Consider the following 23291-nt stretch of genomic DNA (forward strand, 5'->3'; position numbering starts at 1 on the left):
ACATCTCACAGGGGATTCCAGAACAGTAGATGACTTTATATAATATGAATTCAATACTCATCTGCATTATGCAGGTGCACGCTTTAGATTGAACCTTAACACACTTATGTCAAAGCCCTTATGCCCAAGACTATAGTTATTTTTGTCTAAATTTCAAATATAAAATTGATTGTTAATGAAAAATTGAATAATGATTGTTATCACTTAGAATTTTGAATATTGACTTTCAGAATAGAGAATATATATTTTTGAATGATTGATGAATGCTTAGATCATAAAGTATGGAACTCCTCAAGCAGAGTCTGGGACAGTGCCACGTAGTCAAACACCGGGAACATTTCTGCAGCAAACCAGTAAGTTAAAGTGAGATAAATAGGGACTTTAAACTCACCTCAAATCAGTTAATTTCCAGTTCTTCTGCCAAAGGAAGTTGAAACCAAATTTTCAGTTTTCAGAGCTTTTTGGATTTTGGACTTGTGAATGCAAGATTTCAAATGACTCTTCTGTTTCTTTTTCTTTTTTTTTAATTGAAGTATAGTTCATTTACAATGTTGTGTCAGTTTCAAGTGTGCAGCAAAATGATTCATACATATATTAATATATATTATAAATATATTCTTTTTCATTATAGGTTATTATAAAACATTGAGTATAGTTCCCTGTGCTATACAATAGGTCCTTGTTGTTTACTTATTTTATATATAGTAGTGTGTTTCTGTTAATCCCAAACTCCTAATTTATCAGATCTTTATTAAAGCATAAATACTTAGTAAATTAGGACAAAGTAGTAGTTTATAAGCAGAAGCAGCCTATCCCGGCATTTAAGAACCATAGCTTGGTGGCATCAAATGCTTGGATTCAAATTCTTTGGCAAGGTATTTCTTTTCTCTGCCTCCTCGGTTTCTTCATCTTCAAAATGAGGACGATAATAGAACCTACTTCATAGGTTGTTATGAAGTGTAATATGTTAATATCAATAAAATGCTTAGAGCAGTTCTATTTAAATACTGTTTCATGATGTCATCTACTTTGTTTAAATTAGGATCAGAAAAGACATTTTACAGTGAATTAAATGTAGTTCTTAAAAAAAAAAATGTAGTTCTTTGTTGGGACTTCCCTGTTGGCGCAGTGGTTAAGACTCTACCTGCCAGTGCAGGGGACATGGGTTTGAGCCCTGCTCTGGGAAGATCTCACGTGCTGCTGAGCAACTAAGCCCGCTGTGCCACAACTACTGAGCCTGCTCTCTAGAGCCTGCAAGACAAAACTACTGAGCCCACGTACCACAACTACTGAAGCCTGCACGCCTAGAACCTGTGCTCCGCAACGAAAAGTAGTCTCCGCTCGCCACAACTAGAGAAAGCCTGCATGCAGCAACAAAGACCCAACACAACCAAAAATAAATAAATAAATAAATAAATAAAATTGATTCTTAAAAAAAAATGTAGTTTTTCTGTAAACAAGAGTTGTGGCTAGTTTTAATATTCATACGTACACTCTAGTTATTAGAGATCCAGTTTGTAGGTGTTTTCTGTCCTTACACTTTGGAGATGGAGACCCATTCATAACAGTCTACACTAATGCCAGCTGGAGCTCAGACAGAAAAGAGGTTTAAATTATGGACCAAAATAGGACCTTAAAAATGTAGTCATCCTCCTTATTTAGGGAAAGTTAATTAATGATCTCTCCAGGGGAATGGACCTCTCTTAGGACCAAGATAAAGATACTTAAATAAAGCAAAACCTCATGAGTCATGGGAGGTAGTGTTGGTGTAGCCAGGCAGCCCGAGAGCACCGTTCTCACCAAATCCAGGTGTAGCTTACATTTTCCTCTTTGCTTGTTTAGGTATCTGAGATGGAGGTGGGGCTGAGCTCCTAGCTCTCTTAAACCATCTCCTACTCCTCTGGAGAAAATAAACCAGAGATTATTTTGGAGGATGAAGGCAAGGAATTGTGGGTTCCTTTGTCATGAACTTCCTCTCAGACATGGAGCCCTGTCTGGCACTAGAATTTAGGAGTCCAGCAGCCTGGGTTCCCAAAAATCACTCCTCGATGATCATGATTGCCTTCTCTCTTCCTTAACCTTGACCCTTCCTCTAGTTAAGGATCCCAAGTTTCATATATTTTTAGCAGTGTTGGTATCATTTCAATTAACCTCCTGAAGATATTTTTTGTGTCTTAATCCAATATTTGAACATTGTGAATTGTTTATATAACATACATCTTTTATCTTCTTGTAACAACATTTCAGCAATGAAATGTCACTGGATATATTTTAAAAAATTATTGTAGGTTTGTGAGACACTTGGAACACAATGCTTTGCAGTGAATTTTTTTTTGTAATCTGTCCTATATTACCTGAGGTAACTGAGATTTTGAGAAACCTACCAGCACTGAGAAACTTAATTCCATCAAATGATATTGCATTACTAAAAATGAACCCTTTTAATAGGTGGTTCCTTAAGAAAGATTTTGGTACCCAGCATGAGAAAGGCTGTGACCTGGGACCTGGGACCCTTTGCTGCAGTGCTTGCACCTGGACAAACATCTCTCCTCAAGCAATAAAATACAAAAAAAAACCTATAAGGGACGAAATATAGTTACGTTCATGAGCAGTTGGGGCAAATTATGGACAACAAGATACAAAAAGGCCAAAAACCCAATTGCCACTTCTGAAGAGCCTGGAGCAAAAACAGGGTGTCAGGAGCAAAACAAGGTACTGTGCATGCCTCCTGCACACAACACCACGTAAGGGGTGGGCAAGCCACCCCTCTGGCCCAACTCCTGGACACATCCCTACCCTCACCCCATATAAGGAACCAGCTTGCCCCAACTTGGGAGCAAGGAAGGGAAACTGTTACTTGTTTTTGCTCCCCTCTGCTATAGCAGGGCCCCCAATAAAGCCTTGTCTGAATTTCTTGTCTGGCCTCTTATCAATTTCTATTGATTAGGAAAGGCCAAGAACACTGCTCAGTAACAAGCATAGACTTTATCCAATAATACATCATTTTACAAAGCTGGATTATGTAATGATATGCCTGACACTGTCCTGAATCCCTCAACACTCCTTAATATTCCCAAGAGGAAAAATTCTCTGACCTCATTTGGTGGGAAGGTTGCTGAAGGCGGAAATATGTTCCTCTCTCAAATTTGCATAAGAGCAGAGATCTTTGGGAGACTGGATGCTGTACCACAGGTTGGGGAGGTTGTACTCAATAATCTATAAGAACTAATGAAAGTGCATTAAAAAAAGGTAGAGCTTTGCATTTGCTAAAAGGAGGAAAAAACGTCACCCGGGAAGGCACTTTAGAAACAATCTTTCTTGTGAAAATGCATTTGTTTTGTTTCCTTGACCTCTAAAATTTCATAAACACAGCCCCACTGTGCCAGCAGCTCCTCGGGCCTCCTTCCGACTTTCCTCCCTCGACTGTACTAAATCTCACCATTGACTTCACCTGGAACTCTGGAGCTTTCTATCACAGAGTGCTAATTCCTGTATGAACCCTTCTCTGTTCTGGTACTTGATACACACTAGTAATAACTTTACAACCTTCACTTTTAAAACATTTTTGGATAACCTTTCCATTTAGGAGCCAGGAATTTGTATAAAACCACAGAGGTTATATTGCTTTTGAACTAAAGGCTGTTGGTTTGTGGAATTTCCTTCAACTGGAAACACATATGAGTCTGTGGTTTTATGTTTTCCCAGTTTTATAACATCCTGCTTGTTTGTTTTCAAAGTGAAAGAATTTACCATTAATTTCCATACTTTATAAAGGCCTAATTTTTACTTCCTTTTTTTTTTTCAGTTGAAAGAGACAAGGATTTTTCTCACCAGCGAAGGCATTACAAAGAATTCCGGTTTGATCTTACTCAGATTCCTCATGGAGAAGCAGTGACAGCAGCAGAATTCAGGATATATAAGGACCGGAGCAACAGCCGATTTGAAAATGAAACAATTAAGATTAGCATATATCAGATCATCAAGGAATACACAAATAGGTATCAAATTTATATCTGACTTATTATCCTAGCAAATAAATGTTACATTGTAGTAAAATCCATTGATAACCCACGTGGTCTATCAAATCATGCTTCTTTGAGTATAATGGCATCAAGGCAGGTATAGACACATGAAAGATACATGTAACTGATCTGAAATGTGTCTTGTACATTTCACAGCTTTTCCTACTCCTTACACCAACCTGTGTGCTAGAGGGTCTCATGCTCCCCTGTATGTGATTTTCAGGCCCTTCACCTCATTTTGTAAATGAGAAAACTTTCACTTTATTCTGCACATATGAAATTTGTAATTAAGATGATTTAAATTACTTGTTGTTTTATAAATTGGAGAAGAGTGGCTTTATTTTTCCCTGGCATAGTGTAAACTCTGTGTAGTGTTATGTGGATTTTGATGGAAGACATTGTATTTGCAATAGATTCTGACAGTTAACCTGTATGTCTTCTGTCTATAAAATGCTTAATTCAAAATGGTACAAAAATAGACAGAGAATCTGAAATACTGAATGTATGATAACCTCAGCTGATAATTACTGTAAATGAGCCATCACATATAAGAATTAGAAAAGGGACTTTAGGTGGGTGTTTTCAGACCAGTGCAGAAATTGCTTGGGTAACACCTTTTACAAATGATTAGCACTTTTGTTGGATAGCTCTTACATTTTTAAAGAAAATTCTTATTGAATATTATATTGAGGTGAAATTTGTCTTCCATTCATTAAATCTAGATTTCCCTTTGATGAAATACTATGTCCTTGTTTGATGAGATAGAATATTTAAAGACAGCTGTCATGAGCTCACTAAGGCCTCTTTCTCTCCTTACTGAATATTTCTAGTTCCTGGCCTTTGGATTTTTCTTGGTCTTCTAGTGAGTAGGATTTCTCATGGGTGTTCCATAGAACACTAGCCCCTCACAATACTCAATGAAGAAAAAAGTATAAAAAGCTTCTGGGGTCAAAAGCATTTGAAAAGTCTACTTGTTAGACCATGTTTTAGGAGATTCACCATGCATATCAGAATAGTAAAGTCTTGCAAGGTCTTTATGGTAAAGAAACTTGTCAATTCGGTTTTTCCTAGTCTTCCTCAAAATTATTCAACTATGGAATCCTTTTTCTTTGGGTCTGTAATACTTAATATCCTATGAAACACTGGTTTAGCAAGACACACCTTAATAAATACTGATCTCTGTACACTGTTATTTTAAGAGCACTAATTTCAAGGCAGAAAGATCTCTGTTCTTTTCCTCAGCTCTAACACGTACTAGCTATTTGTCTGTGGGTGAATTTTTTGTTTTTTGTTTTAAATCTCAATCCTGTGGTTCCGGTTATAAAATGAGGTTACTAATTTTTTCTCACAGGGACAGAGCCTGGCATACTACATTATTCTTTTAAATACTAAATAATGGGGGTGTCTTTTAAAATTAAATGACTAGAATTGAAAATAATGCTCCAAATACCATCTAATTATATTGCCATAGCTAACAAATATTTTATTTATAATTCTTCTTTTCTGCATCTGTTTTCCACACTTGGGCTGGGTGAGCTCCTTAAAGAAGGGATAGTGTCTTAAGTGATTTTTTTTTTTTTTTTTTTTTTTTAGTCTCAGCACTATGAATTTGTTTGATATAGTTTTGAAATTATCATTACCCATGAATGGGATACTTCTTCCATGAACATATCCTAAAATACTTGAATTATCTTACCTTTTGACCATTCACAATATATTTTTATGAAAGTTGAATTTGTACTTGGTTATTCAACATACCAAGTATTTTTTACAGGAAATGTTTGTACAGCAGGCCCCTATTTATTAATTAATTGTTTGAAACTAAATATAGACATTTACACTGATCACAATTAAAGGTCCTAACTTTATTTAGGTCCATTGTTCTATCTGCTCAGGATATATATATATATATATTTTGTGGTACGCGGGCCTCTCACTGTCGTGGCCTCTCCCGTTGCAGAGCACAGGCTCCGGAGGCGCAGGCTCAGCCTCCACGGCTCATGGGCCCAGCTGCTCCGCAGCATGTGGGATCTTCCCGGACTGGGGCACGAACCCATGTCCCCCTGCATTGGCAGGCGGACTCATCACCACTGCGCCACCAGGGAAGCCCTGCTCAGGATATTTTTGAATGTCATCCATTGAACTAGCTACCCTTTGAGGTTTCTTTCACTCTATTTTCTAAGTATGTTAACTACAGTTACATAATTTAAAACCTAATAACAATGATGAGAATAAAGGGACTAATAGAAGAGTCCATTGATAATAATATATAGATTTCTTTATGAATGAACCGTGCTGATTTTTATTAATAATACATTTGAAATATTTATGAGTATTGATGCTTAATCAGATCTCATAATTTTTGGAAGTTTCATTTCTCTCTGAAAATGGAACATTTGTCTATCTTGAAACTTTGGTATTTCTCTAATTATAACTGATGTTTAAACATATTATTCTCAATGTTTTCTACCACTCCATCTGCCTGCTCTTTGAGTATTCTTGGGTATAATTTGGCTAAGACTTTACTTATTTTAACATGTGTACTTAATCTACTCTAAGATCCAGAATTTCACTGATACTTTTCCTAATCTTTGAAAATGATTTCTAAAAATCTAAAGTACATGTATCTCTTTGATTGGTGTTGTCTCACTCTACCATTCCAGACTCTAGGGTGGCAGAGATTGGATAGGATTCTACTCAATTTAATGAAAATTATTTTGAAATTTTTAATTCGGTAAATTCAATTCAATATTAATTTAATTCTACCAAGTTCACATTTTTTGAACATCTACTATTAAGTATTGTTGCTGAATTATGATTTTCTCCTGTAGGGTTATGCTATACCTATTGTCTTCTGTGTAATTTGTTTTTGGTAATGGGTATGGAATTTTTTCCCCCAATTATTTGTTTCAATGTCTGAAACATACAAATGTACCCATGCATACTGTACATTTCAATTTTATGTATCATTGACCAGGTGGGAGAATCTCTCACAAAATGCCTTCCTTATCTTTGAAAAAGGCAGTCATCCACTGTCAGTGGTTCATTAATCCACAGTGTAAGAAAATGCAACCCTGTGCTGTGCTATTGTCTGTAAATCTAGGATCCCCTTTTAACACTCCACTTTCTCTGCCAAAGAAAGACATTTAAGGGACATAAGATATAGAAACAGCACATATGCCTCTTAGTGTATTTCAGGTTTCTGGGTAGAATTTCAAAGCCTTTGTAGAAAATGGTAGCATATAGTAATAAGTGCAGGGTCTTTGGAATTCCCACATGGGGAAATTGATGTACATCTTGGAGTCTCAGTTTAAAAATCTATAGACAAAAGTAAAAATAAGTATTTCAGAACAATAAAAATATTTCAAATGATGTGGGAAAGTCTGGTGCTTATCACAATGCAAAGACCAGAGTTGATACTTAATAAATATATCAGTTAACAGCTTAATAGGCACAACTATTTTACTAGGATTTAGAGGGTTGTGTACAAAGGGTAACCAAAAGTAGGTGGGTACTATAATAACAGTAGCTACCATTTGCTACTGTTTATGTTAAGATAAAGGAAGCAAAATGATGCTAGGTGACTTTCCTTAATAAAAAATTAGCTGATCTTTGATTCATATGAAAGGAATTGGTACATTCTTAAGTCTAGTAATGAAATGAACACCACCCAACTTATGAGCAGTTGGAGCTGTGAACTTGTTCCTGAAAACCAAGTTTTAGATAAATAGTTAAATTCTCCTTTAAAATACAGTTCAAGGGGCCTCAGACATGAATCCGGGGTGCAGACTTCTGTCAAGCCCAAGTGGAGTCCTTGGCACTCTGGGTGCTGCAGGCAATGCAGATGGCCTGGCTCTGACTCTGAGGAGACCAGGCCACCCTCTGCTCCTCAGGCCACTGCCCGGCCCTTCTGGCAACTTTGGACCCCATTGCCGTGCATCAGCCAGGTGGTTCCAGGGACTTGGATGTCCGTGTCTTTTAGGGACCATTACTTCGCCAGCCACATGATTGCAGGATCTTGGTTCCCAGGCCAGAAGTCTGGCCTGAGCTCCTGTGGTGGGGGCGCTGAGTCCAAACCGCTGGACTAACAGAGAACCTCAGACCACAGGGAATATCAATCAGAGTGAGGCCACCCAGAGGTCCTCATCTCAGCACCAAGACCGAGCTCTATCCAACTGCCTGCAAACTCCAGTACTGGATGTCTCAGGCTAAACAACCAGTAAGACAAGAAAACAGCACCACCCATAAAAAACAAAAGAAAAAATAGATCGACAAAAAATATGTTACAGATGATGGAGCAAGGTAAAAAACTACAAGACCAAATTTATTGACGACGAAATAGGTAACCTACCTGAAAAAGAATTCAGAGTAATGAGAGTAAAGATACTCTACAATCTTGGAAACAGAATGGAGAAAACACAAGAAACAGTTAACAAGGATCTAGAAGAACTAAAGATCAAACAAACTGTGACGAACATAATTACTGAAATTAAATATACTCTAGAAAGAATCAATATAGAATAACTGAGGCAGAATAACAGATAAGTGAGCTGGAAGATAAAATGGTGGAAATAGCTGCCAGGGAGCAGAGTAAAGAAAAAAGAATGAAAAAAATTGAGGACAGACCCACAGACCTCTGGGACAATATTGAACACACCAATATTTGAATTATAGGGGGCCTAGAAGAAGAAGAGAAAAAGAAAGGGTCTGAGAAAATATTTAAAGAGACTATAGTTGAAAACTTCCCTAACATGGGAAAAGAAATAGTCAATCAAGTCCAGGAAGCACAGAGAGTACCATACAGGAAAAATCCAAGGAGAAACACACCAAGACACATACTAACCAAGCTATCAAAACTTAAACTGAAAGAAAAAATATTAAAAGCAGCAAGGGAAAAACAACAAATAACATACAAGGGAATCCCCATAAGGTTAACAGTTGATCTTTCAACAGAAATTTTGCAAGCCAGAAAGGAGTGGTAGGACATATTTAAAGTGATGAAAGGGAAAAACCTACAACAAAGATTACTCTACCCAGCAAGGATCTCACTCAGATTAGACTGAGAAATTAAAACCTTTACAGATAAGCAAAAGTTAAAAGAATTCAGCACCACCAAATCAGCTTTACAACAAATGCTAAAGGAACTTCTCTATGCAGGAAACACAAGAGAAGGAAAAGACCTACAAAAACAAACCCAAAACAATTAAGAAAATGGTAATAGGAACATTCATATCGATAATTACCTTAAATGTAAATGGACTAAATGCTCCCACCAAAAGACATAGACTGGCTGAATGGATACAAAAACAAGACCCGTACATATGCTGTCTACAAGAGACCCACTTCAGACTTAGGTACACCTACAGACTGAAAGTGAGGAGATGGAAAAAGATATTCCATGCAATGGAAATCAAAAGAAAGCTGGAGTAGCGATTCTCATATCAGACAAAATAGACTTTAAAATAAAGACTATTACAAGAGACAAAGAAGGACACTACATAATGATCAAGGGATCAATCCAAGAAGAAGATATAACATTTGGAAATATTTATGTACCCAACATAGGAGCACCTCATTACATAAGGCAAATACTAACCGCCACAAAAGGGGAAATCGACAGTAACAAACTAATAGTAGGGGACTATAACATCCCACTTTCATCAATGGAGAGATCATCCAAAATGCAAATAAATAAGGAAACACAAGCTTTAAATGATAAATTAAACAAGATGGAATTAATTGATATTTATAGGACATTCCATCCAAAAACAACAGAATACACTTTCTTCTCAAGTGCTCATGGAACATTCACCAGGATAGATCATATCTTGGTTCACAAATCAAGCCTTGGTAAATTTAAGAAAATTGAAATTGTATCAAGTATCTTTTCTGACAACAACACTATGCAACTAGATATCAATTATACAGGAAAAAAACTGTAAAAAATATAAACACATGGAAGCTAAAAAATATGCTACTTAATAACCAAGAGATCACTGAAGAAATCAAAGCGGAAGTCAAAAAATGCCTAGAAACGAATGACAATGAAAACACAACGACCCAAAACCTATGGCATGCATCAAAAGCAGCTCTAAGAGGGAAGTTTACAACAATACAATCCTACCTCAAGAAACAAGAAAAATCTCAAGTAAGCAACCTAACCTTATACCTAAAGCAATTAGAGAAAGAAGAACAAAAAAAAACCCCCAAAGTTAGCAGAGGGAAAAGAATCATAAAGATCATATCAGAAATAAATGAAAAAGAAATGAAGGAATCAATAGCAAAGATCAATAAAAGTAAAAGCTGGTTCTTTGAGAACATAAACAAAATTGATAAACTATTAGCCAGACTCATCAGGAAAAAAAGGAAGAAGACTCAAATCAACAGAATTAGAAATGAAAAAGCAGAAGTAATGACTGACAATGCAGAAATACAAAAGATCATGAGAGATTACTACAAGCAACTCTATGCCAATAAAATGGACAACCTGGAAGAAATGGACACATTCTTAGAACAGTACAACCTTCCAAGAGTGAACCAGAAAGAAAAAGAAAATATGAACAGACCAATCACAAGCACTGAAATTGAAACTGTGATTAAAAATCTTCTAACAAACAAAAGCCCAGGACCAGGTGGCTTCACAGGTGAACTTTATCAAACATTAAGAGAAGAGCTAATGCCTATCCTTCTCAAACTCTTCCAAAATATAGCAGAGGAAGGAACACTCCCCAGTTCATTCTATGAGGCCACCATCACCCTGATATCAAAACCAGACAAAGATATCACACAAAAAAGAAAACTACAGGCTAATATCTCTGATGAACATAGAAGCAAAAATCCTCAACAAAATACTAGCAAACAGAATCCAACAGCACATTAAAAGGATCATACACCAGGATCAAGTGGTATCTACCCCAGGAATGCAAGGATTCTTCAATATATGCAAATCAATCAATGTGATACAACATATTAACAAATTGAAGGATAAAAACAATATGATAATCTCAACAGATGCAGAAAAAGATTTCTACAAAATCCAACACCTGTTTATGATAAAAACTCTGCAGAAAGTGCACATAGATGGAACCTACCTCAACATAATAAAAGCCATATATGACAAACCCAGAGCCAACATTGTTCTCAATGGTGAAAAACTGACACCATTTCCTCTAAGATCAGGAAAACAACACAGCTGCCCACTCTCACCACTATTATTCAACATAGTTTTGGAAGTTTTAGCCACAGCAATCAGAGAGGAAAAAGAAATTAAAAGATCCAAATTGGAAAAGAAGAAGTAAAACGTTCACTGTTTGCTAATGACATAATATTATAAACAGAGAATCCTAAAAATGTTACCAGAAAACTACTGGAGCTAATCAATGAATTTGGTAATGTAGCAGGATACAAAATTAATGCATAGAAATCTCTTGCATTCCTATACACTAATGATGAAAAATCTGAAAGAGAAATTAGGAAATACTCCTATTTACCACTGTAACAAAAGAATAAAATATCTAGGAATAAACCTACCTATGGAGACAAAAGACCTGTATGCAGAAGAAACTATAAGGTACTGATGAAAGAAATTAAAGACGATACAAACAGATGGAGAAATATACCATGTTCTTGGATTGGAAGAATCAACACTGTGAAAATGACTATACTACTCAAAGCAATCTACAGATTCAATATAATCCCTATTAAACTACCAATGGGATTCTTCACAGAACCAGAACAAAAAATTTCACAATTTGTATGGAAACACAAAAGACCCCAAATAGCCAAAACAATCTTCAGAAAGAAAAATGGAGCTGTAGGAAACAGGATCCTGAACTTCAGACTATACTACAAAGCTACAGCAATCAAGAGAGTATGGTACTGGCACAAAAACAGAAAGATAGATCAATGGAACAGGATAGAAAGCCCAGAGATAAACCCATGCACATATGGTCACCTTATCTTTGATAAAGGAGGCAAGAATATACAATGGAGAAAAGACAGCCTCTTCAATAAGTGGTGGGGCAAAACTGGACAGCTACATGTAAAAGAATGAAATTAGAATACTCCCTAACACCATATACAAAAATAAACTCAAAATGGATTAGAGACCTAAATGTAAGGCCAGACATTTTAAAACCCCTAGAGGAAAACATAGGCAGGACACATTATGACACAAATCACAGCAAGATCCTTTTTGACCCACCTCCTAGAGAAATGCAAGTAGAAACAAAAATAAACAAATGGGACCTATTGAAACTTAAAAGCTTTTGCACAGTAAAGGAAACCATAACAAGACGAAAAGGCAACCCTCAGAATGGGAAAAAATATTTGCAAACAAAGCAACTGACAAAGGATTAATCTCCAAAATATACAAGCAGCTCAATATCAGAAAAGAAAGCAATGCATCCAAAAATGGGTGGAAGACCTAAACAGACATTTCTCCAAAGAAGACATACAGATTGCCAACAAACACATGAAAGGATACTCAACATCACTAATCATTCGAACAATGCAAATCAAAAGCACAATGAGGTATCACCTCACACCATTCAGAATGGCCATCATCAAAAAATCTACAAACAATCAATGCTGGAGAGGGTGAGGAGAAAAGGGAACCCTCTTGCACTGTTAGTGGTAATGTGAATTGATACAGCCACTGTGGAGAACAGTGTGGAGGCTCCTTAAAAAACTAAAAATAGAATTACCATATGACCCAGCAATCCCACTACTGGGCATATACCCTGAGAAAACCGTAATTCAAAAAGATACATGTACCAGCATGTTCATTGTAGCTCTATTTGCAATAGCCAGGACGTGGAATCAACCTAATTGTCCAACAAGCAATAAATGTATAAAGAAGATGGGGCACGTATGTATAATGGATTATTACTCAGCCATACATAGAAACGAAATTGAGTTATTTGTAGTGAGGTGGATGGACCTAGAGCCTGTCATACAGAGTGAAGTAAGTCAGAAAGAGAAAAACAAATACAGTATGCTAACACATATATATGGAATCTAAAAATAAAAAAAATGGTTCTGATGAACCTAGGGGCAGGACAGGAATGAAGACGCAGATGTGGAGAATGTACTTGAGGACACAGGGAGGGGGAAGTGTAAGCTGGGACGAAGTGAGAGAGTAGCATTCACATATATACACTACCATTGTAAAATAGATAGCTAGCAGGAAGCAGCTGCATAGCACAGGGAGATCAGCTCGGTGTTTTGTGACCACTTAGAGTGGTGGGATAAGGAGGGTGTGAGGGAGACACAAGAAGGAGGGGATATGGGGATGTATGTATGCACATATCTAATTCACTTTGTTGTACAGCAGAAAGTAACAGAACACTGTAAAGCAATTATACTCTAATAAAGATGTAAAAAAAAATACAGTTCAAGAGGATGGGAAACTGCTTATCTATGAATTTATTTTACAGAAGTATCAGATATAGAAAATTAGAAAAGGATTCACATATAAATGTTTTTCACAGTATTATTGGTTACCATAGCATAGACTGAGAACATTTTAATTTTAAACAGAAGAAAAAAAGTTGCACTTTGTTTCATGGCAAATGGAAATGCTATACTTCATAGAGCAAGTAGAAATTGTATTTTAAAAATATATTAGTAACACTGGAAAGTGCTTAGGCTGTAACGTTAATTTAACAAAACAGGAAACAAACTTTATTTACACATAATACACATAATTATGTTAGGATGAATTCATGTGGAAAACAGATTGGAAGGAAGCAGCAAGTGTTCATTGAAAGCTTGCAGGTAATTTTAAATTTTAATTTTCCCCCTTTTCTGTACTTTCTAAATTTTTATAGTGAAAATTTCTTTTGTAATCAAAACAAGCATAAGCATAGTTGAGCAAGTGAAGATAATGAAACAACAGTATGTTACATGTTTCTTTACCAAATAACCATCCAAACATTTCCAGGTAGAGAGGGGCAAAAATCAAAACTAAACTGAACAAAATAAAGGATTAAAAAAATAAGTTGCTCTTATTTTTTTCTTAAGCTACAAGAGGCATTTTTTTTTCCACAGCAAATAAAGATAAATAAATTTTTTTCTTTCCCCTGTTTTATGGAAAATATTCCTGCCAATTGGGAACCTTGACTTTAATTCTCTGAAATTGAGGAGGAAGGATTAAAGATACTTCATTTATATATCATGTGATCACAGTAAAATGGAAAGAATTTCAATCTGAGAAACCCATTTTAATATCCAAATATTATTTGTTGAGTATTTGTGTTTTCATATAGTTATCAAATCAAGAACTAAAATGGATATATGAAAATAAACTTGTACCTCTAGACATTTTCAAGCCTAAGGTCACCTCTTAAAACTTGTCTTCAAACTTGTGGATTTTATTTATGTACTGTTTCTTTTAAAAAAATTTTTTATTGAACTATAGTTGATTTACAATGTTGTGTTAGTTTCAGGTATAATGCAAAGTGGTTCAGTTATACATACGTGTATATACGTATATGTTTTTTTCTTCTACATTCTCTTCCTTTATAGGTTATTACAAGATATTGACTACAGTTCCCTGTGCTATGCAATAGGTCCTTGTTGGTTATCTATTTTATATATAGTAGTGTGTAATAGTGTTTTGAATTAAACTAAGAAACAATTGAAAAGTCAGTGCAGACTGTACTCTTTAAGGCAATGCATTTGACAATGCAAATGTGTGTGTGTGTGTGTGTGTGTATAATTTCACATATTTAAAGCTCATTTCCCATAACATATCATCTAGGAGTTTCAAGGTGGGGATCCTTGAAGTAAGTTAGACTGATGTTTTATAGATATGTTTTATATTCAAGACGCTCTCTGGTCTGTTAACCATCTCATCTAGAAATCCTTTGACAATGTTATGTGATCAAATATGAAAGAGACAGACCCATGATGTCATCTCTTTTCGCACTTATTTATCTTAGGAAGAACTAAAACTCCTAAAATTATATGTTTTATTCCTACTATCTCCCACCTCCCTGTTTATCCCTACTCATATGTCAATGCGTGCCATTTAAAAGTGTTCTGATATTTATCCAAATCTTTATTTTTCTTGGTAGAAACTTAATACACATCGTTACACTCATTTAATCTTTTCACGTGAAGCTGAGAGCCCCAAATTCTGTATAGAAGGCATTTCTCTTCAGCCACCCCTCACATATCTGGCATTATTGGGAAATGAGGTTTCCACATGATTGAATTTTCCAGATAATTCAGCGGAGTTGGACATGCTTTTCCTGAGCAACTTACATGTGGCCAGCACAGGGTACACAAGGAGAGTAAATAAGATCCTTACAGTTCATAGCCTGAGGCAGGGGTTGGGGTTAGCTTGCCACACACAGGCTTTAATAACTATAATGCAATGCGCTAAGCAGTATGATGTAAGTATGTACTACGTGTTGTACAAATGAATACAAAATACAAATGAAGGGGAAATTAATTCTTCACATGGAAGGGTGAGGGCCCTTGGGGAAAGCCACTAGGAGGAGTTCACCCTTGAGTTGGGCCTTTGAAGATGAGAAAGAACTTTATTTTTTTTTAAGTCTATTTCTTTGACTTTTTAAAATTGAAGTAGAGTTAATTTAAAATGTGGTGTTAATTTCTGCTGTACAGCAAAGTGACTCAGTTTTATATAAATATATATATATATGTAAACACACACATATTCTTCTCCATATCCTTTTCCATTATGGTTTATCATGGGATATTGAATATAGTTCACTGTGCTATACAGTAGGACCTTGTTGTTTACCCTTCCTATATATGATAGTTTGCATCTGCTAACCTCAAACTCCCAGTCCTTCCCTCCCTCACCCCTCCTCAACCTTGGCCACCACAAGTCTATTCTCTACGATTTGAGTCTGTTTCTGTTTCATAGATTGGTTCATCTATGTCATATTTTAGATTCTACACAAAAGTGATATCATATGGTATTTGTCTTTCTCTTTCTGACTTACTTCACTTAGTATGATATTCCCTAGTTTCATCCATATAGCTGCAAGTGACATTATTTTGTTCTTTTTTATGGCTGAGTAATATTCCATTGTATATATGTACCACATCTTCTTTATCCATTCATCTGTCAGTGGACATTTAGGTTGTTTCCATGTCTTGGTTATTGTGAATAGTGCTGCTATGAACATAGGTACACATGTGTCTTTTTGAATTATAGTTTTATCTGGATATATGCTCAGGAATGGAGAATATTGTAACTCTATTTTTACTTTTATGAGGAACTTCCGTATTGCTTTCCACAGTGGCTGCACCAAGATACATTCCCACCAACAGTGTAGGAGAACTTTCTATAATGACAGAGAGAGAAGGAGAGGTAGAGACAGAGAGGGCACCTAGGAGAAATATTCCTAAGCATTAAAATGTTTAAATGCGTAAAGAATTAAATAGTGAGAACAATGCTAGTAGTCCTACTACTAAGAAAAGCAGTCAGCACTTGCCCATTTAATGGGCACTCACCATGCATCTGGCACCGCGCTAAGTGCTTTCCTTGAATTAATTTTTTTCACAATATATACATTTATATATTCCCAAAAGAAAATATGCTGTGTAGAATTCAACCTTTTCCTAATGTTCTGCTATGAATATCAATTTCTGTGCTCCACTGCAAAAATATTTTAAGCCAGCCTGCTAGCTGTCATTTGTCATCTTCCCTGCTTGGATATATTTAGTTGAGCTGTCATCATTCAAGTCCACAGTCAGTTTCACATTGACATCATCTCCCCGCTCCTGCTTCTCTAAGATTTTTGATTCTTCTGTGGACATACTTCAGGATACACATTGACAATTTCCACCGAGGGAGATTTCGTGAGCTCTTGAGAGCCGCATAACTAACACTCAGACGGTCAGTGCCGACTGCTCTAGGTGTATAGGACAGCACACAAGCATGACTTGTGTTTCTGCAGTGTGCAGGGATCAAGCTCTAGTTCAAGTTCTCAGCTGAGGGGATTCAGCCCCCAGGAGACATGTAGCAATGTCTGGAGGCATTTTTGGTTGTCCGAGTTGGCGAGGGTGGAGGGATGAAGGGTTACTGGCACCCAGTGGGTAGGTAGTGGAAGATGCTGCTAAACCTTATGCCATGAACAGGACACACCCCTACCCAATAAAGAATGATCTGGTCCAAATTTTCCCTAGTGCTGAGGTTGAGAAATACTGCTCTAGTTGTAGATTTAAGTTATAAACCTAAATTATGGGAATAATTTATGCCATGAAGTCAATTTTCCCCCGACTATTTCATATTTGGGGTCGTAAGAGTCATAATATGGAAGAGATCTTAGGAACCTGAACTGGGTGTATCACTCATTCATTAGAGGGCATTAAAAGTGGTTGGACTATGTATGTAATAGTCTCACTTCTTTGCTTCTTGTTGAGTGAGGAGCTCTCCCGTGTGTGTGTGTGTGTGTGTGTGTGTGTGTGTATGTGTGTGTATTCAGTAGCCCATGTTTAGATCTCTCTGCAAGGGAAAAATATGGAATGATGTAGTGCCAGGAAACCTGCTAACATTATCAGTATCTTGGCAAATTAAAAAATTCCACAGAGTGAAAAGTTACTGAATTTTCATAGTGGGAATTCAACTTGTTTTCCCATTTTTTGCCATTCAATTCCATCTAATATTACTATTTTTACCAGCTTGCATATGTGCCTTTTAAATGTAAATACAGCATTGAATTAGATATTCTGAAAATTGGTGTTCTGTGAGATTTACAGAAGCTTGTTATTTCACATTTGTTTTGGGAGAAAAAATAATTGCCATCTGAAAATATCAATCAGCTAACAAAGTCAAATTCTAACACTTTTAAACCTGAAATTGCACATGAGAGAAGATTTTGACATTATAAACCCCAGAGAATATCATTGATTAATTTGCATCCATTGTTAATGTGCTCTGTTTTAGAGCTGTATGTCAGGTTTCTCAGATGGTGTGGTATTTATTGTCAGATACCCAGAGAAAGATGTATGCTTTCTTCTTGGGTGGCCATCATTACATTTCTACTAGGCATGATAAGCTATTCAGAGACAAAAGGAGATGGAAAGAGGTGAAAACGTCTTAATAGTAGAAAGTTTGGGAAAAGTGTAGATATCTCTGTTCTCTGTAAGGTTCATGCCTCATGGAAATAGAAGAGTATTTTAACTTTTGCTCTGAAATGTATCTGTATATCTTCCAGACAACTTCCCAAAGCTTTTCTTGGCAAGATTTAGAGCTTCTTGGTTAGACAGTAGAATGTTTATGCTCCTGGTTAACTGTTTCTTCTCTCTCTCTCTCTCTCTAATGTATATATATATACACACATATGTATGCATACATATAATTGAAACCATAAAAATCTAAAGAATATTTCTCTTTCATTATCTTTTGTTGATTACATAAATAATTTTACTTCCTTTTTGAAATGTTTTCAACTTCATTTTTTGTCTCTACTGGAATTTAGGGACAAAAGTTCATTATGGGTTATATATATCAATAAATGTTACTAAATTTAAAGAAAATGAATGAATCTCTATATCTAAAATTTATAAGTGCAGGTTATTAAAGAACTTTGACAGTAATGATTGCATAAATCACTTCTGACCCTAATTTTGTCATGAAGCATAAGATATACAACTTATTATATACATACTTACCTGCCATAAATGTGTTTTGGTAAGAAAACTGCAATTATAGCAATTTGCATAATATTTTTATTTGTGTAGTTTTTTTATCCCTGCAAGGGATTTATGAGGTAGATTTTATTTTAATCTTCATTTAAAGAATAAACAAAAGCTCAGAAAGATGACTTAAAGGGCATAATAATTTTTTCTATTACTAAGCAAAGCCTAAGTACAGCAAGTCATTGTTGAAATTTAGCAGATACCAATTCCACCTATAATTACAATCTTTTCTTTATAAAGGTAAACTTATAATGAGACTTCTCAGAAGAGCCATGAGTTCTACACTTTCTGCTCAAGTAATAATATACCAATGAGAACTGTTTGTTAACCATATTTAGAAACAAGCAGAAGGATTTATTTGCCACAAGCCTATGAAACAATATCCTTGATAAAATAGATTTTCGCAAAAGATGAATGGGGGTCCCATCCAAGGACTCATCTGATGAATATTAGTTTACCTAATTCCCCATGCTGAGAAGTGATTTCATCTATAAAGAAGTTTTCACAATACACATGAACTCCAAGGACAGTGTCATAGAGAAGTAATCAAGCACAAGCTTATTTTGGAAGATTTTCTGTGTTGTCCACTCACATTTCTTATTGTGTTGAAATAGTGTAAGATGTTCTGTCTTTTAAATATGTATTTAAATGTGTCCTATAAATATTTGATGTTTCTTGTGTTTACTAAAAATCCCTCTATTTGACTCTCCTTGTTCCTACTATTCCACATTATTTCTCTTCTCCATATCTTAGTGGAGTTCATATTATAAAACTTTGCTTTAAATACATCACTTTCTTATCTTTTATTCACCCCTCAACCTACTGCAGTTTGATAACTCCACTCTACTGATCATCCACCAAGGTTCTCCTTGCTACCAAATCTTCTAGACACTTTTTTGTTCTTCCCATTCTTCTCAGTATTTGATATTGCTGACCACCTCCTATTTAATATGAAATATTTAATCTGTGAAAACTAGGGGAGTGTATTAGTTTCCTAGAGCTATTATAACAAATTACCACAAACTTGGATGGCTTAATACAACAGAAATTTATTCTCTCACACTTATGGAGATTAGAAGTCCAAAATCAAAGCTTTGTTAAGACAATACTCCTTCCAAAACCTCTAGGGGAAGATTGTTTTTGGCTTCTTCCAGCTTCTGGTAGCTCCAAATATTCCTTGGCTTGGGTCAACATAAGTTCCATCTCTGCCTTTGTCCTCATATGGCTGTCTTCCTTCTGTGTCTCTTCTCCTTTTCTTATAAGGGCAGCAGTCATTCTGGATTAAGACCCATGCTAATGACCTCATCTTAACTTGATTACATGGTCACTCCTTGGCTCCATGTCTACCACCTTGTTTTAGGCTGGTAGCTCAGCTCAACCTTTCAGTACTCCAATCCAAAAACCAATTATCTTTCAGTGTAAAGAGGGCATTTAAAGGATGGTTTGGGACTAAAAAGGGAGCTACAGTGATATAAGAGAAAGTGTTCTGAAAATGGAATATAGAAACCTGGGATCTGGTCTTCCAACTGGGTGAATGACCATGGAAAATAATTTGATTTCTCTTTAAGTTTTCTCATCAATCAAATAACAGTTTGGCACATAATTTATATCCCACTTAATTCTAGCATTCAGTGATTTATTTTGTTCACTTTCAGAGGTAGACTCCCAGGCTAGCTGACTTCACATCAGACGTTCCTGGTTATAATTTTTATTTGGGGCTTATAATGAGAATACTTCATTAATTCTGTTATTCAGCTACGTAGAAAGTAGAAGGAGTTAACATTTCAAGCATCCAAAACCACATAGTATATTACTAAGCATGTTTGTGTACCTGATTATAAGAAGGATCATGAAGAAGAATATGATATGATCGTATAAAAATATTTGGTTTACTCAAAGATCAAAGAAATTAGAGGAGGAAATTGAATATTTATATAATTGGATGTGTTTATAGACATAGATATATAATGAATATGATAGTAGCAGTTAAATAGTAAAAAGATATAATCGTCTATTAATATAATTATTTTTACATATTTTAATCACATTATATAAAATTTCATTAATGTAGTCATATTCCTTGTTTCACTTTGAAAATATATATGTAGAGACTTTTTTTTGTTTGTTTTCTTTGCGGTAAGTGGGCCTCTCACTGCTGTGGCCTCTCCCGTTGCGGAGCACAGGCTCCGGACGCGCAGGCTCAGCGGCCATGGCTCACGGGCTCAGCCGCTCTGCGGCATGTGGGATCTTCCCGGACTGGGGCACGAACCCACGTGCCCTGCATTGGCAGGTTCATATATCACGATATTACAAAGTTCATTGTCTTCAGACTCATCTATGTTGTTATAAAAGTAGCATTTTTTTGAGTCTGTGTATAATGCTGTCATCAGATATATTATGTTAACAAAAGCACTAATTCACACATTTTTTTTGTTGTTGTTAGTTCGTTTTTAAGTATTTTTTATTGAAGCATAACTGACATATAACTTTATATTAGTTTCAGGTATACAATATAATGATCCAATATCTGCATATATTGCAAAATGATCACTGCAGTTAACTTCTGTCACCATACCTAGTTAGAAATTTTCTTTCTTGTAATTAGAACTTTAAAGACCTACTCTCTCAGCAACTTTCAAAATATGTAATACGGTATTATTAACTATAGACATTTACCATGCTGTACATTACAGTCCCATGACTTATTTATTTTATAACTGGAAGTTTAAACCTCTGGACCTATTTCACCCATTTCTTTCACTCCCACTCCCTGCCTCTGGTAACCACTAATCTATGTGCTTGGGCTTGGTTTGTTTGTTGTTTTTGTTTTGTTTTGTTTTAGATTCCACATATAAGTGATAGTGTTTGTCTTTCTCCATCCGGCTTATTTCAATTATTATAATGCCTCAAGGTCCACTCATGTCACAAATGGCAAGATTTCATTCTTTTTATGGCAGAATAATATTCCATTGTGTGTGTGTGTGTGTGTGTATATATATATATGTATATATATAAATGCCACATCTTCTGTACCCATTCATCTGTTGATGGACACAGGTAGTCTCCATATCTTGGCTATTGTAAATAATATTGCAATGAACATGGGGATGTGTATATCTTTTTGAGTTAGTGTTTTCATTTTCTTCAATAAATAATCAGCATTACTGGCCCAAATGATAGTTGTTTTTTTTTTCAATTTTTTGAGGTGCCTCCATACAGTTTTCTGTAGTGACTGCACCAACTTCCATTCCCACCAACAGTGCACAAGTGTTCCTTTTCCTCTACATACTCACCAACACCTGTTATTTCTTGTCTTTTTAATACATAATAGTCATTCTAACAGGTATGAAGTTATATCTCATTGTGGTTTTGATTTGCATTTCCCTGATGATTAGTGATGTTCAGCATCTTTTCATGTACTTGTCCATCTGTATGTCTTTGCCCATTTTTAAATAGATTTTTTTTTTGCTATTGAGTTGTATAAGTTCTTTATATATTTTGGATAATAACTCCTTATCAGATATATGATTTGCAAATATTTTCTCCCATTCCACAGGTTGCCTTTTCATTTTGTTGATGGTTTCCTTTGCTGTGCAAAAGCTTTTTAATTTGATGTCACTCCACTTGTTTATTTTTGCTTTTGTCACTTTTGCTTTTGGTGTCAGAGCCAAAAAAAAATCATTGCAAAGACCAATATCAAGGAGCTTACTGGCTATGTTTTCTTCTAGGAGTTTTATGGTTTTACATTCAAATCTTTATTCATTTTAAGTTAAGGTTGTGTATGGTGTAAGATAACAGTCCTGTTTCATTCTTTTGCATGTGGCTGTCCAGTTTTCACAACACTTTGTTGAAGAGACTACCTTTCCACGTTGTATATTCTTGGTTCTTTCATTGTAAATTAATTAACCCATATATGTGGGTTTATTTCTTGGCTCTTTATACTGCCCCATTGATCTATGTGTCTGTTTCTGTGGCAATATCAAATTCTTTTGATTAGTATAACTTTGTAAGTGTGATACCTCTAGTTTTGTTCTTCTTTCTCCAGATTGCTTTGGTTATTCGGGGTCTTTGTGGTTCTATACAAATTTTAGGATTGTATGTTCTATTTCTGGGAAAAATGTCTGATATCCTAGGTAAAGATTCAACTATAATTTCCTCTCCTCCAGATAGATCTTCAGATTATATTACATTTGGTCTTCACAAAATCTCTTAAGGCAGTGATTATCATACTATCTTTTAGGCATGGGGAAACAGAGGCTGAGGAATTCCTTTATTGTTCAAGCTCTGTCTGGTCCCCAAATTCTAGTTTATTTTGTTACAATACACTTTATTTCTTCCAGTGTCCTAGTCTTAGATATGTAAGACTCTTTATTTTTAAAAGAGTGGTAAGAATCATGATAACTCAAATTTTGCTAAATGTGGCTCCTGCTGCTCAGTCTTTAGTGAAGTTCCTACCCTTTTGGTATTTTGAGGCTCCCAAGGCATGTATACAAAACCCTTTCCTCTCTCAGTAAAATAAAAAGCACCCTTGCAAAGCAGTATCTTCAACCCTACCAATTTCCCATGAAAACACATGTTTAAACCTCTGGT

The 23291-nt window shown here is 35.6% G+C and overlaps 1 protein-coding gene across 4 annotated transcripts in view; it reads left to right on the plus strand.

Moving 5' to 3' along the window:
- BMP5 (bone morphogenetic protein 5) overlaps window positions 1-23291 on the plus strand; it is a 119631-nt gene that overhangs the window by 52880 nt on the left and 43460 nt on the right. For all 4 annotated transcript variants that reach the window (XM_032648976.1, XM_032648977.1, XM_032648974.1 and 1 more), the window contains exon 2: window positions 3806-3998. In XM_032648976.1, coding sequence (XP_032504867.1) covers window positions 3806-3998 — 193 coding nt within the window. The remainder of the gene's footprint in view (window positions 1-3805; window positions 3999-23291) is intronic.

Source organism: Phocoena sinus, chromosome 11 (assembly GCF_008692025.1).
Source record: "Phocoena sinus isolate mPhoSin1 chromosome 11, mPhoSin1.pri, whole genome shotgun sequence".
In the NCBI taxonomy this organism is placed as follows: domain Eukaryota; kingdom Metazoa; phylum Chordata; class Mammalia; order Artiodactyla; family Phocoenidae; genus Phocoena; species Phocoena sinus.